Genomic DNA, 16,784 nt, shown 5'->3' with positions numbered 1-16,784 from the left:
ACACTTTTAGTTAATTATCTCAAATAAGATTTCTTTTTAAAGTTGAAGTAAATATGTGAGTTCATTTTTATGTGTATGTACCTTTCTTTCTTTCTTTCTTTCTTTCTTTCGCAATGCTAGGATGCCTGGCCCTATTATAGTGCTAGAATATCTTCTAAAATTCCATTATTATCTTCTGTAGAAGCTGTCCGTGAAATGTATTGTTTAGTACTCCCCCTAGTAAATATTTTTGAGTGCTCACCAGGCTTTTTTACTAGCTAAAAGCACTATATCTTAAATTATATACTAATAGCTAAGTTATATTTGCTATTTAGTGTTTACAGTCAAAGATGTCACTGTACTTGCCCATTTACTTGTAAAATAAAATAGGAAAAAAATAAAAATAAATCATGGAGGTTTTTTTTTTTTTTTTTTTTTTAAATCCCTGAATTCAAGTAGGAGTACACAGACTGATTACTCTAATTAACTTTGTGTCATAATCTCTCCCCACCCTAACCCTAACCTATTTTTCCAGGAGGGAAAGTTTATAGTACTTTTGAAATTATTTAGTTCTTAGACCCATATGATGAAAGCAAAGACTTCTTTTTTTTTTTCCATGTGGTCTTACCCAAACAATTACTTACTAAGATTTTTGCATTTGTGATGTGAGAATTCAAGTTTAGCCTCCAGTTGAACTTTGCTTTAAGGTAGACTGATCTGGTTATACTGTCAGTTGAGTGGCATTTAATCACCTGGTTCACTTAATGATTGCTTTTCTCTGTAACATAGTATCTCCTACCAACAGATTTCATATGTAATAGATAGTTAGTGTGACAGTATGTATAGGTTTCACTACTCATTTTAATTTTTAAAAAAATTGAGCTCTGCAATTATCAATTGAAGCTCTTGAGAGTCACAAGTTTGGCGAGGAACAGACTTACTGTTTAGTTGGAGAGCATTTTTTCAGATATAGCTGTGCAAGCAAAGTGATCTACTTCTGCTATGTGTAAGATTGGACTGTTGGTGCTAAAATTTAAAAGGTTCTGCCTGTGGATTGTAGGAAGACAAATGGCACATCTCTAGAAGTGAGGAAAAATAGTACTGTAATTCAGTGTCATGTTGATAGAAATAGCAACCTTAACCAGTCATCTTTTATTTTTGGCTCAGACAACTAACCATAAAATATAACCCAGATGGTGGAGCTATGATAGTAAAGATACAGAAATGACATTTTGCTGATGAATTTTCTGCAACCCTTTGCTTCTCTACTTTCAATCTTATACCAAATCTTTATGGTGTAAGTTGCTTGCTTATGTATCTAAGGACAGACCCACAAGATGAAAAATGTGTTTTATAGCATTTTTAGATCTTGGATTATTTTACTTAACTTTTGTTCATTTCCCTCTTCTAATTGCCTTTTTGGTTTTCTCTCTTTTGCTAAACTTATCCTGTAACATAAATTAGGTTGTGCCATGAACAGTGGGCCCTGTTTCAATTTATTTTTGAACACATTACAAGCATTCAAAATATAGTACTGGGCTCTGTCTGCCTGTCTGCCTCGGAATTGGGGATGCCTCTAGAGAGAGCAGAGGAAGTGGGCTCTGTAGTCTGTAGTCTCAGCCTTCTTACCACACTGGGCCTTGAACTGAATGAAGGAGGAGTCCTCTAAGGGTGGGTTAATGAAATGGGTGTAGGGTTGTTCACAATGTTTTGTGGTAGAGATTAGGAAGGTAGCATGTGTGCTGAGTTTGTTGCATTACCAAAGAGCTAAGAGGTACTTCTCATGGTCTCTAGCATCAGTGCCATGTGGGACTGCCCTCTTGCCTCTTTATTTCTCCCTGGCTGGGGTGCTATGCCATTACCTATGATAGTCCCTGGAGAAGAAAAGGGAGGAAAGGGTTAACGTTAATGGAGAATCTTCTCAATGGCCCCATGAGGTCCTCACAGGGATTTGAGTTGAGGCCTATAACCTCAACACAGAATTGAGGCTCTGCCTGACGTTGGTGTGTCCTTGTCCGTGTATGGACATCTCCATTATGGTAAAGGACATGTACATCTCCAGAAAGCTGCATGTACCTCTTCCCCCCAAAGATATCTTAATGAAATAGAAGACATGCAGAGAGTATGTTTTTGTGCAGAGGGGAAAAAAAAAAAACCCTCTTGTTTTTATATTGTGATTATTATTTATTTTGGGTACAAGTTTTTAGTTTGCTTTGAGAGATGAAATGTTTGTCTGGGTCTCTCTTAGCCACATTATGGAGTCATGTGTTTTGTTGTTGTTGTTGTTTTAAATATTTATTTATTTGACAGAGTGAGAGATCACAAGTAGGCAGAGAGGCAGAGAGAGAGGGGGGAAGCAGGCTCCCTGCTGAGCAGAGAGCCCGATGTGGGGCTCAATCCCAGGACTCTGGGATCATGACCTGAGCCGAAGGCAGAGGCGCAACACACTGAGCCACCCAGGTGCCTGGAGTCATGTGTTTTTGATACTTACTACCCTACATCAGTATTTATTCAAATTAAAAAAGCCATTGACAATTATTTTGCAAGTGTAAGATTTTAGGAATGAAAATTAATTTTAAATAACTCATAGACTTTTATCAACTTAAGTATTCCAGCATGAGTTTTAAAAATGATTATTGTTCTTTATTTAGATCTTCTGGATACTTTGGTGGGATAGCCAACTCCCTGGGCTAATTTGAAGTATAGAAATGTACTAGGCTTGCCTATTCATTTCAGTGTGGAGCCTTCTGAAAATTGTCGTCTTTAGACTTTTCTTCTATGTGGGCTACTTTGGCGTGAATAAAAATTTTCTCCTTTTGATCTCTGGGCCTGCATTTTTACAGTTTCCTGGACACTGGTGTGTGCCTGGACTGATGTCTGTTGTTGATCAGGCAAATACAATACCAGTCTGCAAAGGATTACAGGTGGAAGGATGGTGTAGTTGCTTTTCACACAAGTATGATCTTGTTATACCTAATATGTTCCTCCATGTTAGATAATATAGCAGGCCTTCTCATAACCTAAATATTGGTAATGCTAAGCCTCGTGTTTTTGTAATACTGACATTTTATTCAAGAATACTTGGCTATAGTACACTTAGAATTTACATCCTAGAATCAACTCTTTATTATATTATTATCATGGTGTTTGGATAGATAGATAGGAGTGGTGTGTGTGTGTGTGCGTGCGTGCACGCAAGAAAGAGAATATCTGAACCCAAACAGCAGCTTCTGTTGAGTGCAGACCCTATAACTATACAAAAAGCCTGTGTGTGTTCAGGTAACTGAGTACAGGTTTTGGAATCTCTGGAACCCTTATTACTCTCTGCAAACAGTTTAGTCCTAATGTGAAGTCTTGACACAGGACTAGTTCTCCTAAGAAGCTGGCCATATTTAATGTCAGGACATTTTAAGGAAAAGAGCTGATTTTGAACACTTATGCACTCATGATTCCTGGAGGTGCTAAGGGTATCTAGAATCTGAAATGGGAAAGAGTTTTAGATGAAGAATCAATTAGGGCTTGACCATATGTCTTAATATTCTCCCACATTTAGGTAACATATAATGAGAATCCTGTGATTATTCTTGGAAGCAGCTCTAAAGTTAAAATATAACAGTATTTCCTTTGGTTCCACGTTCTATGTACCTATTGCAATGGAAGGTATTTCTCTTCTTCAAGGAACTAAATAAGCAAGTCAGCAACCAATAGAGAAGGACTGTTAAGAGTTCATTAGTTTAAAAAAAATTTATTAGTTTCAGAGAGCCCTAAAGGCATTTTACTAAAGACATTTTTTGCATATTAGACTCTTATAAATAAACCATTACATGACTCAATAGGCAAACCAGCCTGCTATACTAAAATCTGGCATGGAGAAGCTCCTTTTCTTCAACACTCTGAGTGAAACTTTAGTTTAGAAAGCAGAATTCCAGATTGACAGTACCTGGGAGAGGAGCTGCAGTGGGTGACAGCAAGCGATAAAGGTTTCTGAGATTCTGAAATCTACACTCAGTTACTTGAATACACACAGTCTTTCTGAAATTATGGGATCTGCCACTCAGTGGAAGCTTCTCTATGGGTTTAGATATTCTCTTTCTTTCTCTCTCTCTCTGTCACACACATACAGTCCTATCTTTTTCTCTGTTATCTATCCACACACCATTACAATGTGCAGTAGACTTTTGCTATCACCTGCCAGTTATGTGTATATTAATCTTTAAGTGTCACCAGAAATAGAATATTTCTACATTTGAAAAGAAACTAGATTCTAGATTTTGAAGTGTCCACATAGACATTTGACTTACTCAACATAAGATCTTCTGGGGCCTCTAACCAGAAATTTATTTCTTACAGCATTATTTAACTATTCAAAGGAAGTAATTATGTTTTCATGATTTGCAAATTAGCTTGGGAAAATTATTTGGAACTTTCTCAAGGGAGAGTCATTTTATTATGCCAACAAAATTTTCCGAGTTAAGTAAAAGTGAACTAAATACCTTATCCCATATTTCCCCATGAGGCAAAACTATTAACTGAAATCCACTTATATTACTTAGTTGTTTTGTGACATGTTGGAAGTCTTTCCAGCCTCAGTTCTCAATAGGATTCTTATGGTTGGTTCACTGATGCTGTGGGGAACAAGAAAAGTCACTGTCTTCAATGAGTTTATATTTTAGTAGGGGAGATGAATCTCAAAAATGTATTTCTACAATGAATTATGTAATTAAAATTGTGCTCTGTTTGTAGCTCTAGCCTGAGAACATGTCTTCCCAAACAGTCTCTTACAGAGCAGATATTAATCCCCATGTAATTTAGGATTAAGTCAGAGGACAGGAAACACTCCTACCTGTTTGGGTTTCTTTTCTTTCACTCATGCCATCATCTTCATTATTGCCTTCCCATAAACTTTTCTACTGGCGTCACTTAGAGTTGCTTTCTCCACTGCCATGGCCCACCTTCATCCCGACTGTGCTGTCTTTATGGAAAGTCCATTGACAGTTCCTTCACCTCTTCATCTCCAAAATCCTCTACCTTATTTTAACCTGCTGCTCTGATTAAATGGATCTCGTAATATCTCACAAGTGTTCTAACATTGCATGTAGTATTTCACTTTCTGACTACCACATAAACTCATCTCTTTCTCCTTCATTCATTTTACTGAACTTATCCATCAATCTCAAGGGAACCTCCAGGTCATCAAACCATCTGTCTTTTGCCAGTTCTTCAACAACTTGCTTATTGTATCAAAGTTTGGTTTCATCATAATCATTTTGGTCATGTTTGCCATTTCTGTAAACTCCTTGTTTGCTTCCCCCCTCCCCAAGCTAGTTTTTATAAACTTAAAATAAGCAATCTGCTTAAAAGTCACAAACTTCATGTTAGATTACTAGAAATTCATGTTGGGATTACTAGAAATTCATGGTCCTCAACTGCAAATGGAATGGGCTCACACCACTCCTGGAAATCCTACTACTTTTTTCTGTTCAATTCCCTTTCTAATCCTCATCTCCATTCTACTCCACTCAGTACTTTCCAGTCTCTAACTGGTCTTCTTTTTTTTTACCAGCTCATCCCATAGAGCTGAGAAAATTGAGGCCATGTAGTAGAAACTCCCTTTACCAACCTACAAACTTACTCATGTCTTCATTCATCCTCATCTCCCCTTGTGTTTTAAAAAACTAGAACCCCTTCATATGATCTATGATTTGGATTCTGTCCTTTCCTATCTCAAACTAAGAGTTATCATTTCCTTCTCACATACACTCAAAATTCCATATCAAACTGAATCATCCTCATCAATCTCTAAATACTTGTTTCCCACCTTAAAAAGTAATAATAATAATAAATTAAAACGCTTCTCTTGATCCTATATCTTCTTCCATTTTTAAGTTTTGTTTAATTTTTAGTTTTAGTTTTTTTTTTTTTAAAGTAAGCTCTGTACCCATTGAAGGGCTTGAACTCACAATCCTGATATTAAGACTCACCTGCTCTACCAACTAAGCCAGCCCAGAACCCCTCTTCTTCCATTTTTAGGTAAATTTCTCTCCACCAATTCAGATTCCTTTCCTGTGGGAGTTTTTACATTCATCTCACTCCTCTGCTGTCTTCATCATTGTCCAATATGGTCCGCATTTCTTTTCTTTTCTTTTCTTTTCTTTTTTAAAGATCTTATTTATTTATTTGACAGATAGAGAACGTGAGCATGGGGAGAAGCAAGGGGAGAGGGAGAAGCAGGCTCCTGGCTCATCAGGGAGCCCAGTGTGGGACTTGATCCCAGAAACGTGGGATCATGACCTGAGCAGAAAGCAGACGCTTAATTCTCTGAGCCACCCAGGCACCCCTGGTTTCCATTTCTATCACTTCATACAGATGGCTCTTCCTTTGGTCATTCCTAAGCTCAGTGGCACATATAAGGGTATTTTTTCCCAGCTTTATTGAGATATGATTGACATATAACATGTGTAAGTTTAAGGCAGACAGTGTGTTGATTTGATATACTTATATATTGCAAAATGATTACCACCATAGCCTTAGCTAACATCTCCATCATGTCGTGTAATACCTTTTTGTTTTTAAGGTGAGAACATTTAAGACCTACTCTCCTGGGAACTTTCAAGTATATAATACAGCATTGCTAACTTTAATCACCCTGCTGTAAATTAGATCTCCAGAACTTTTTAATAACTGGAAGTGTGTACTCTTTGGTGGGATATCATTTATACTATAGAATCTGAAAAAGCCAAACTTATAGAAAGAGACACTAAAATGGTGGTTACTAGGGTTTGAGGGCTTGGGGCAATGGGGAGATACTGGTCAGGGAGTTATAAGATGTATGAGAGGGTATTTTTAATCTTCATTTTACTTCGTGTTTTACCAGGATTTGATTCTGACATCTCTTCCACTTCAGATACTTTTTAATTGGCTTTTGTGACAAAATATACCTTCCCTTCCCTTTAATGTCTCTACACTCTTTTTTCTTCTTTTTTTCAATACCTTCATCCTTTGCAGGCTCATCATTCTCAATCCTATCGTGGTAGAAGTTATGGCAAAAAGAGAGAAGCTGGACTAGTCCATATCCTTAAGAAGCCGCCGTGTTTAAAGTTCACATGAGAAAGAGAGGTCAATTATACTTAATGATTCGGACATACTTCTGTTCATAATATATAGTATATCCACATTTAAAAAAAATACTTTTAAATAATCTCTACACCCAACATGGGGCTTCAACTCACAAACCCAAGATCAAGAGTCACATGCTTTATGGACTGAGCCAGCCAGGTGCCTCTACTTTTTTCCCCCAAATTGCGGCAGAGGGTAAAGTTTTTGATGAGAAAGAGAAGGGAAAGAGAAGAAATTTCACTTTATTACATATGTTCTTTATGTATGCTTTCTCCCATGAACTAACCTAGTTCACTTACTGTGTGCCAGGGGCTGTGCTAAATATTTCATGTGCATATCTCATTTAATCTTCCCTTAAGCCCTGATGTGGTTACTAACATTTTCTCTTTTGGGTATCTCAGTCAGTTAACCATCTGCTTTTGGCTCGGGTCATGATCTTGGGGTCCTAGGATCAAGCCCCATGTTGGGCACCCTGCTCAGCAGGGAGCCTGCTTCTCCCTCTCCCTCTCTGCTTGTGCTCTCTTGCTATCTCTGTCTCTGTCTCTTTTTCTCTCAAATAAACAAAATCTTAAAAAAAAAAAAGGAAAAGAAATTGAAGCTTAGATTTTACATAAGTCACCAAAATAACTTTATATATAAAGTTGCAAAGGTAATTTCAGGTACAACTTTACATACATTTTTTTCATAAGTTAAAGTTACCCTTAAAACAAGTAAACTAGGAGCACCTGGGTGGCTCAGTCATTAAGTGTCTGCCTTAGGCTCTGGTCATGATGCCAGGGTCCTAGAATCGAGTCCCATGTCTGGCTCCCTGATCAGCGGGAAGCCTGCTTCTCTGGCTCCTGCTTCCCTGCTTGTCTTCCCTCTCTTGCTGTCTCTCTGTCAAATAAATAAATAAAATCTTAAAAAAAAAAACAAACAAACTAATGTTTCTGACTTTGGGGCCTATACTCTTAACACTGATAATATTGAAAGAAAATTAAGGACAAAGTTGTGGGGTTTTTCCCACAGATTTTTCTCATATCCATAATTTCTTATATTACATGTATTTCATGTATCATTTAATCATTGTGCATTTATCATTCAGTCTTCACCACAAACTTGTGAGGTAAGTAAGTAAGTCCAGTATGGGCCAGATGAGGGGAGGAAGGAGGAAGACCCGGTTAAATCAATTGCTTGGGTTACAGGTGATAGCAATTAGATCACAGGGTTTCTGACTTCGAGTTCAGCTTTCCTTTATATGAGGTACATTCTCTGCATTAATTCAGTTTGCTAAAGGATGAAGTCCTTGTTATTTAGGGTTAGCCTTTTCCCCTATTTTAATTCAGCCTTACTTCACTTATTTAGTTAACAATCCAAGAATGTTGCTAGAGTAGCAAAAATTTGATTGGAATCATTACCTTCAGTATTTCAAGGTAATGGAGTGGAGTGAAAACAGCATGAAAAGCAGAGTCTGTCCACTCTGTTCCCAGGCTGGCCTCTTAGATAGGTGAAAGTTGACATCTGGTATGGCTTCCTTTGCTCTCTTCTTGTGGGAAGCCCTGGTTGACTACCTGACACCAGGCATTAGATCTGACCTGAGCATTTGCTCAAGCAAGCTTTGCATAATTAAGTTACTACGATTTGTTTCCCCTGACTGGACACAAGAGCCTTACAAGGTGAGGGCTCCGTTGAAGTGATAAAGCTGATTAGATCCTTCATAGTAAAGGAATCTGATCTTAGAAATTTCCTCCAGCTCTTGTTAATGAGGCAAATACAACACTTAGCAGAGAAAATGAGGTCACTAAAAACAGAAACACTTCTTTTCTCTAATAAAGGACCAATTCTTTTGCTCCTCTTTTAAATCCAGGCCTAAATTTATTGTCCAGAATAAAAGCTCAGTTTAAATGAACAAGTAAGAAACTTTGTCTCAGGAGGTGGAGTAAACATATATAAGCTTATCACCTATATGAAGCAAAGGAAGTAGAACAATTGGAGAAAGTAAAACTAAGATAAACTTAAGAAATTAAAATAATTTAATGTTGGCTACAAAGGAAGTGAAATAACCAACAATGATTAATTACACAAATATGTGGTCCATTCATTAAAAAATGTAGTTTTTTTCTTCAAAAACAGTTTTCTGACTTTTTCATTCTCTACCTTCCCTTCTCCTGAACTACCATTCAAGCAAATAAAACTTATTTTCGTGGGATACACTTACACAAATCTCATACATTTACAGTGTGGATGAGCTTACCTTTGGAGTTATATAGCACTTTCACATCTGTTATTGTTTACTTCTCATAAAACTCTATAATGAAAGTTGGATTATATCCATGATAAGGACTTGGGATTTGGCTGCAAAAGGTTATGGGATTTGCTCAAGAATCTGTAAACAGGAGAGTTGGGAGTCAAGTACAAGTTTTTTCAGCACCATGAAAGGGACTTCTACCACAGCCACTCCAAGTTACACTTTATTTAACATCTCTGATTCTCACCTCTATTTCTTGCTAAGCCTTTGTTCCAATATGTGGAGAGTGGCATGACAATCATTTTCATTTCAGATATACTTACATGAAATGTAAATCACATGTGTGCATGCACAGGCACATACAGACATTTCTGTGTTCATAGATTTGCCATCCTTCATTGTGAAGTATTTGTCTTCCCACAAAGACCCCGTTCTCCTTCTCAGCTTCAGCTTATCCCAATGACATCAATAATTATAAAGGACAAACAAAGTAAGAATGAAGTATCACAGGGGAAGGTTTGTGATGGGAACGGATGGATGGGAGACCAACCAGCCACCTGGTCTACTGCGTCCCCTTGGCATTGGCTTTGGGATGGGTATAGGAATACAGGAGGACAATGGAAAGGGTGTAATGTTGATGATACTGCTATCTAGGCAGTATAATGTTTAAAGGAAGTACTATTTGAAATGATGTTAATCGTTAAAGTTTAACTTTTTAGACCTTTTAAAGAAATTTAAAGCCTGTTTAAAAGAAATGCTCTCAGTTATCATATGGTTTCACTTACTTGTGGAGCATAAGGAATAACATGGATGACATGGAAAATGGAGAAGAGAAGTGAATTGGGGGAAATTGGAGGGGGAGACTAATCATGAGAGACTATGGACTCTGAGAAACAAACTGAGGGTTTTGGAGGGGGGATTGGAGGGTTGGGTGAGCCTGGTGGTGGGTATTATGGAGGGCACGTATTACATGGAGCACTGGGTGTGGTGCATAAACAATGAATTTTGGAACACTGAAAAAAAAATTAAGCTAAATTTAAAAAAAAGAAAAAAAAATAAAGAAATGCTCTCTCTGCATTTGGTTCTTTATCTTGACAGTGCAGTAAAATTGATGGAACAATAGACGAGATTGTAGTGAGGATTAAGTGTGTGTGTGTGTGTGTGTGTGTCTGTGTCTGTGTCTGGGTTGCAGGGAAGACGAGAGACAGAATGACGAGAGTGTGATGATGTGCATGCTAGCTTAGGATAGTCTCTTGTAAATAATAAGTGTTCAGTGAATGTTAGTCACTATCAACTCAGTTACTCAATCTCCTACCCCTTCCGTTTGGTAAAACTGTCTGCCAAACATTACCGGAAAACTCCTAATGGTTAATTCCAATTGATACTTTTTAATTTTAATTTTTCTTGACCTCTCCCCTACATTTCATATTTTTTGCCACAGCCAACATTTTTTTTTTTTAATCTAGACTTCCAAATTTCCGGAGTGTTGCACAGCAAGTGTCACTGTTTACACTCTCCCAGCAGAGGACCTGCTGTCTGTGCTAAGCTAGAACCACACCCTGATCCTGGAATTGGCAAATAATTCCTATGGGAAAGGAGACATGGCCGAAGATCAGGGGTTGCATTGTAGAGGCTCTGTCCTCCTAAAATTTGTGTTCTGTTTATGCAGATATCTGATATTTTAAAGTTACAGTTATTACTTTTCAGGCTTTTTTTTTTTTTTTTTGGTGGGAGTGTTGACCTGCTTCAAAACTCCTGATACTTCTCTTCTTTCCTTGGACATTATGTCTGAATCATACTTTGTTGGCTTTACTTCTGCTGTTGTATTGTTGCTTTCCATTTCAGTGGTTTTCTCCAGTGCCATCTTATTCACTAATCATGTTAACTTGTAAATCTGTAACTCACTTCCATGATGATGACTTCCAAATCTACGGCTTTATTGTGGATCTATCTCTTATTTTTGAGATATGTTTGTCCAGTTATGCTGTAAGCCTTTACCCCATATGTACCTTAGGCAAATCAGATTTGAAATGTGTTTAGTCTTCTTCTCCCTCAAATTTGTACCTTTTTCCGTATCACTAGTTCTGGTTAGGGACTCTGATAGTACCATTCACTTAGTGGTGCAAGCCTGGAGTTAGAATTGCCCTGTATTTTACCGCAACTGACAAGCCAGAAAGTTTTATTTTATCCATATCCTTAACATTGTTTTTATCTTCTCTTTTTCTTTATATCTCTCTATGTCCACTCCTACTAGCACATTGCCTAACTGTTTCCAGTCTTGGTTTCTTTTAGTCCATCCTCCACTGGGCATATATATTTCTAATATACTGTATTGCTACTTTAAACATTAATTTCCCAAAATGTTTTGCAGAATACTCCAAAAATAATCTATGTATCTCCATGAATAAAGGAGGCCATAGTCAAATAAAATGTTGAAATGTGGCATGCTAAATATGGTTTCTCTTGAAAAGTCACACTACATATTATTAAAAAAAATCAAAGGCTATATGAACCTTTTCTATCGATTGTAACAACAGAACTCTATAACGTGACCGTATATGTAAATATGGAAACGTTTGTGTTTAATATTTATTAATGTGGAATTATCGACAGGATGTATTCCTGATTTTAGTCCAATGGTATTTAAGCTAGGTATTCCATGCCTAGCTCTCTAATCGTACCTCTTCCCTTTTGAACCTTTGTAGCCATACAGATGACATTCATTTGGCTCCCCCCAAACACACCTCTGTTCTATTCCACTGTACATTGTTCCTTTTGCCTGGAATACTGCTAATCTAGCCGATGGCCTGTCTTTGAAGGTTTAGCTATTTAAAAGTGTAGGGGGTGTAGGGGGTTTAGGGGGCACCTGGGTGGCTCAGTTGTTAAGCATCTGCCTTCTGCTCAGGTCAGGATCCTGGGGTCCTGGGATCAAGCCCTGTGTCAGGTTCCTTGCTCTGCAGGAAGCCTGCTTTTCCTTCTCCCGCTCCCCCTGCTTATGTTCCCTCTCTCGCCGTGTATCTCTCTGTCAGATAAATAAACAAAATCTTTTAAAAAATAAGGTAAAAAAATAAAAATAGATCATTTGGTATTTTCACTACTGCCTGATACATTGTATATGTTCATTGTACTTTAAATAAATAACAAAAATGGAGAAAACCAATAAGAGAAAATTCAGGGATATGAGATTAGCTGTATTGCCTATTCATTCTGCCTAGATGATGCCCATTCAGGAATTCTAACACATGGTAACAATTGCTTGAATAATTTTTTTTAGTTGCTTGTCCTCAGTAATGTTTTTGTTTGCTCATTGAACAAGATTTAGGAAATTACTTTACAGTATAAAATAAATTTTTAATTCTTACAGGATAAAACTCAAATTTAATTTTCCTAAGTGTGCCTATTCTTCTTTTACTTGTACTTAGTTATTCTTCTTTTACTGTGAAAATTCCTTAAAAATGATTGTAAATGTTTTCGATTTCTTCCTGACAGGTAATATTTGAAGCTGAAGTCTCAGGAGGGAGGAGTGGTTATATTGCCATTGATGACATCCAAGTACTGAGCTATCCCTGTGGTAGGTTGTAATTAAGATTTGTATTTTTCTATGTCCTTTCAACACTTGTTTTATATTGGCAGTGACTGTTGACTGTTTATCACTTGGTTGTGGCTGTCTCTTCTGTTGTTAGTCCTAACCTTCCGTTCAGTTTTAAAAGAACACTGAAGTATTTCTAGAATTTTTGATTCAAATAGTTTTCAGAATTGTAACTAATTGTACACATACTGAAGAGTTCTTTTAATTATTTAATTACGGGGAACAAAATGCAAATTTAAATGAAACTCTAGATAGGGCAGACTCCATCTTTTGGTTTTATTAAGTAGTCTAGGAAAGCCAAAGAAGAATAACAAATCAGAGCTCAACTGAAAGGAAACTAAAAGAAACCTTACTAACATGTGACGTGCTCTGTTGAAATTTGAAGGGAAGGGTGGCCTGGGTGGCTCAATCAGTTAAGTGTCTGACTTTAGCTCAGGTCATGAGCCCAGGGTCCTGGGATTGAACCCCAAATTGGGCTCCCTGCTCAGTGGGGCGTCTACTTCTCCCTCTCCCTCTGCCCCTCCCCCCACTCATGTGTGCGCTCTCTCTCAAATAAATAAATGAAATCTTAAAAAAAAAAAAAAGGAAGTTGAAGGGAAGAGAATGAATTAGTTCACCATATTCCAAGCTTCAGACTAAATTTTTTATAATAAGTATCTGGTTAATCCATATGAAACAACAAGATGATAGAAAGCAAACAAAACAAAGAGCTCAGTGGATGAACACATGGTTTTGTTGTGTCTTTAGATGCCCATTGGTTGATCTTCAGATGGTGTAACTAATTTTGTGTGTACATCACATTTCCTGAAAGACATTTGTTACATGCATTTGGTCTGGCCAGACATAAAACAGCTGGCATAAATTCAGACTTTACCTATATCTCCCAACAGTGGTATTTTACAGAGCCCATGAATTCTAGATGATCTGTTCAGTAATCCTCCCAGTGGAAATTTTCTCACACACTGTAAGCACTGTGAATGGGGAGGGGAGCACTATGCCAGCGGCCATGGCTGTGCTCCTGTTGAGAGCTTGTTAAACCCCATTGTGCATCAACATCTCCTACAGGGGTGGCAGATCACGGTTTGTGTGGCCTCTGCCTTGGTGGTGATTCAGTAAGTCTGGGGTGGGGCTGGAAAATTTATCCTTGTGATAAGTTCCTGGTGGTGCTGCAGCTGCCGGCTTCGAGTTCACAATTTGAGAACCACTGTTCTAGTTCAAGCATTTCCCTTTTTAAAGGCTACACCAAGACCAGGTGCTGCAGAAAGAGGTAGTGGGCAAGGGTCAAACAAGTGATTCCATTCAGTACATTCTAAGAAAAAGAGGAGCAAAATCATCTCATTCAAAGTTCAAGTTGGTTTGCTCATAAATTCTTCCAGTCCATTAGTATATGAGCGTGATGTTTCTGTCTACTGTTCGTTTACACTTACTGAAAGAGCAATGTAAAAGAAGGGCTCTCAGAAGTAAACAAATAAAAATAGGAATTAAGCACAGCGGCAGTTTTAGTGTGATATGGTCCTCTATGAGCTTGCTTTTCCTTATCGAGGCTTAACTTTTCCTGTGTATGTTTACTTTCTTTCTGTTGAAAACATCAGTAAGCTTCAGTTTTAAAGGGTAATTGTAGAGAACACTAATTTGAGAGTTATATAAGTCATGTAGGTTTTGATTACAGTCATCAGTTTTTGTTGGTCTGATACTGCTTTAGGGTAACTTTCTTCCAACTATGAAGAAATAAGAAGTAGATTTAGCAACGGTGAAGCAGATATTTCATTTGAGAGAAACGAAAATATTCCCTTATTCTTTGAAGTACTAGAGAATTACAGCTATTGAAAAAAAATTTTTTTGGAAGAGAGGCGATCTCACTGGTTAAGTTGTAAATTAATATTTTGACAACCATGTCTATGTCAGAATGTTAGATATCGTTGTATGTTTTCATTATACTTTTCTATTATGCTCCGATTTATGCCTGTGTGATTGATTCTTTTTCAGTGATTATTTTACCTCTTTTGCTTTCTTTGACGTGTCACTGTTTTATTATCACCCATACACAACATGCTGTGGCCAACCGTCAGTGATAGTTATTGACTGCTGTCTCTGTATACAACAATGCTCTAGCAATTATGGGCAGGGAGAGGATTGTGAGCGGGAGGTGTATCTCATCACAAAGAAAACTCCATTTTCTTCCATATGGTATTCGTGTTGGCCAAAGGTAAAACTATTATCATTATTCTCTTGGGAAAAAGTAACATGGCATGTTTTCTTCATGTGAAAATAATACATTTCTTTTCTGCCTTCACAGATAAATCTCCTCATTTTCTCCGTCTGGGGGACGTGGAGGTCAATGCAGGGCAGAACGCTACATTTCAGTGTATTGCTACGGGGAGAGATGCTGTGCATAACAAGTTATGGCTGCAGGTAAGGCCAAGTGGACAGCTGAACTAACGGGTACACTTGATTTTTAAAAAATCACAGAGTATTGCTTCTGGTGTCATTCCTGTGTGTGTGTGTGTGAGAGAGAGAGAGAGAGACAAGTTCTCTTGTGTAGATTTGTTTTAATTGACAGCAGATTCATCTCAGAAATTTCCATTTTGAGAAGATGAATAAGTAGATGAGAGTACATAGTTAATATTTGGGTTAGTTTTAGTGAAAACTAATGTTTCTCTAAAGTTATGTATGACTGTAAAAATAATTTTTTTCTAAATCCATTCAAAGTTGGAAAAAATGAAAATTTCCTCATTTAATGTTTTGAAAACTCAACTTACAAGAGCATGTCACTTAAGTAGGAACTGTCATACTCTGGTACATTTAAAAAATAGTTTAAGAAACCTTTGGGAGTACTTCTGGAAATATGAATTGGAAGAGCGCCAATTAAATTTTTTTTAGAACTTTTGTGTATAAGGGTTAATCACAGATGTGAGGTCAAGACATTTGCTTTGCACATATTAAATCCTCAGTAAATAATGTATTTAATGAATTACAATTTAGCATATGTTGGGGAAATGTAAAGGGTACATCACAGAGAGCTTTGAAAGACTCAGAGATCATGTGCCATGTCTTCAGAGAGGAGGGAAGATGCTGTGCCTTCAGAGAGTATCTGCCAGTCCTGGGGCACTGGGGTAGGGGCAGGAGGGGCTGAGAGCAGCTCTAAAGTCAGGAGGCTGGCCCAAGGAAAGATGGCTGTTGAGCTAAATATTTGAGGCTAGAAAGCATGTAATAATATTCTCTGAGCACTTCTTATTTTGGTGTGCCATTTGCATCAGAATGAAGGAAGGGATTTAATTGGTTAGAACTAAATTCCCGAGACGTCAATAGGGACTAAAAGAGAAAAATCTTTGTAAGATTAGTATAGTTTTTTGGACATAGACTTCAGCATTTATTTTACCATCTTTTTAAAGAGGTGAAATTAGTGTTGGGGATAATCATTAGGTTGTGGGAGGTTGGGCTCATGATTATAATAACTGATTTTTTAAGTCATACCTAGTAGAGTATCTAATATTGTACTAGAGGTTATGAATTTCTTACCAAATCCATATATCTCCTTGGATGTCATAACCCATAAACTCATATAGACTTAATTATCACTGTTTTTGTAATTCATTTGATTTGCAGGTATTGGGATATCATCCTGAATATGTGAAAAGGAAACGAAGCCCCTATTTTTTTTTTCTGTGATTATGCTGATTTCCTCTATAGATATTGAAATACAAGATAATTATTTATAGGGATGCCTGAGTGGCTCAATCCTTAAGCATCTGCCTTTGGCTCAGGTCATGATCCCAGGATCCTGGGATCGAGTCCCGCATCAGGCTCCCTGTTCAGCATGAAGCCTGTTTCTCCCTCTCCTGTTCACCCTGCTTGTGTTCCCTCTCTTGCTAT

At 37.4% G+C, this 16,784-nt stretch overlaps 1 protein-coding gene across 15 annotated transcripts in view; it reads left to right on the top strand.

Moving 5' to 3' along the window:
• The window catches only part of PTPRK (protein tyrosine phosphatase receptor type K), a 549,502-nt gene that overhangs the window by 257,551 nt on the left and 275,167 nt on the right, over positions 1-16,784 (top strand). For all 15 annotated transcript variants that reach the window (XM_032862518.1, XM_032862504.1, XM_032862503.1 and 12 more), the window contains 2 exons: positions 12,812-12,893; positions 15,208-15,323. In XM_032862518.1, coding sequence (XP_032718409.1) covers positions 12,812-12,893; positions 15,208-15,323 — 198 coding nt within the window. The remainder of the gene's footprint in view (positions 1-12,811; positions 12,894-15,207; positions 15,324-16,784) is intronic.

This window comes from Lontra canadensis, unplaced genomic scaffold, assembly GCF_010015895.1.
Source record: "Lontra canadensis isolate GAN:19392208 unplaced genomic scaffold, GSC_riverotter_1.0 scaffold23, whole genome shotgun sequence".
NCBI lineage: Eukaryota > Metazoa > Chordata > Mammalia > Carnivora > Mustelidae > Lontra > Lontra canadensis.
This window is presented reverse-complemented; position numbering and strand designations above follow the sequence as displayed.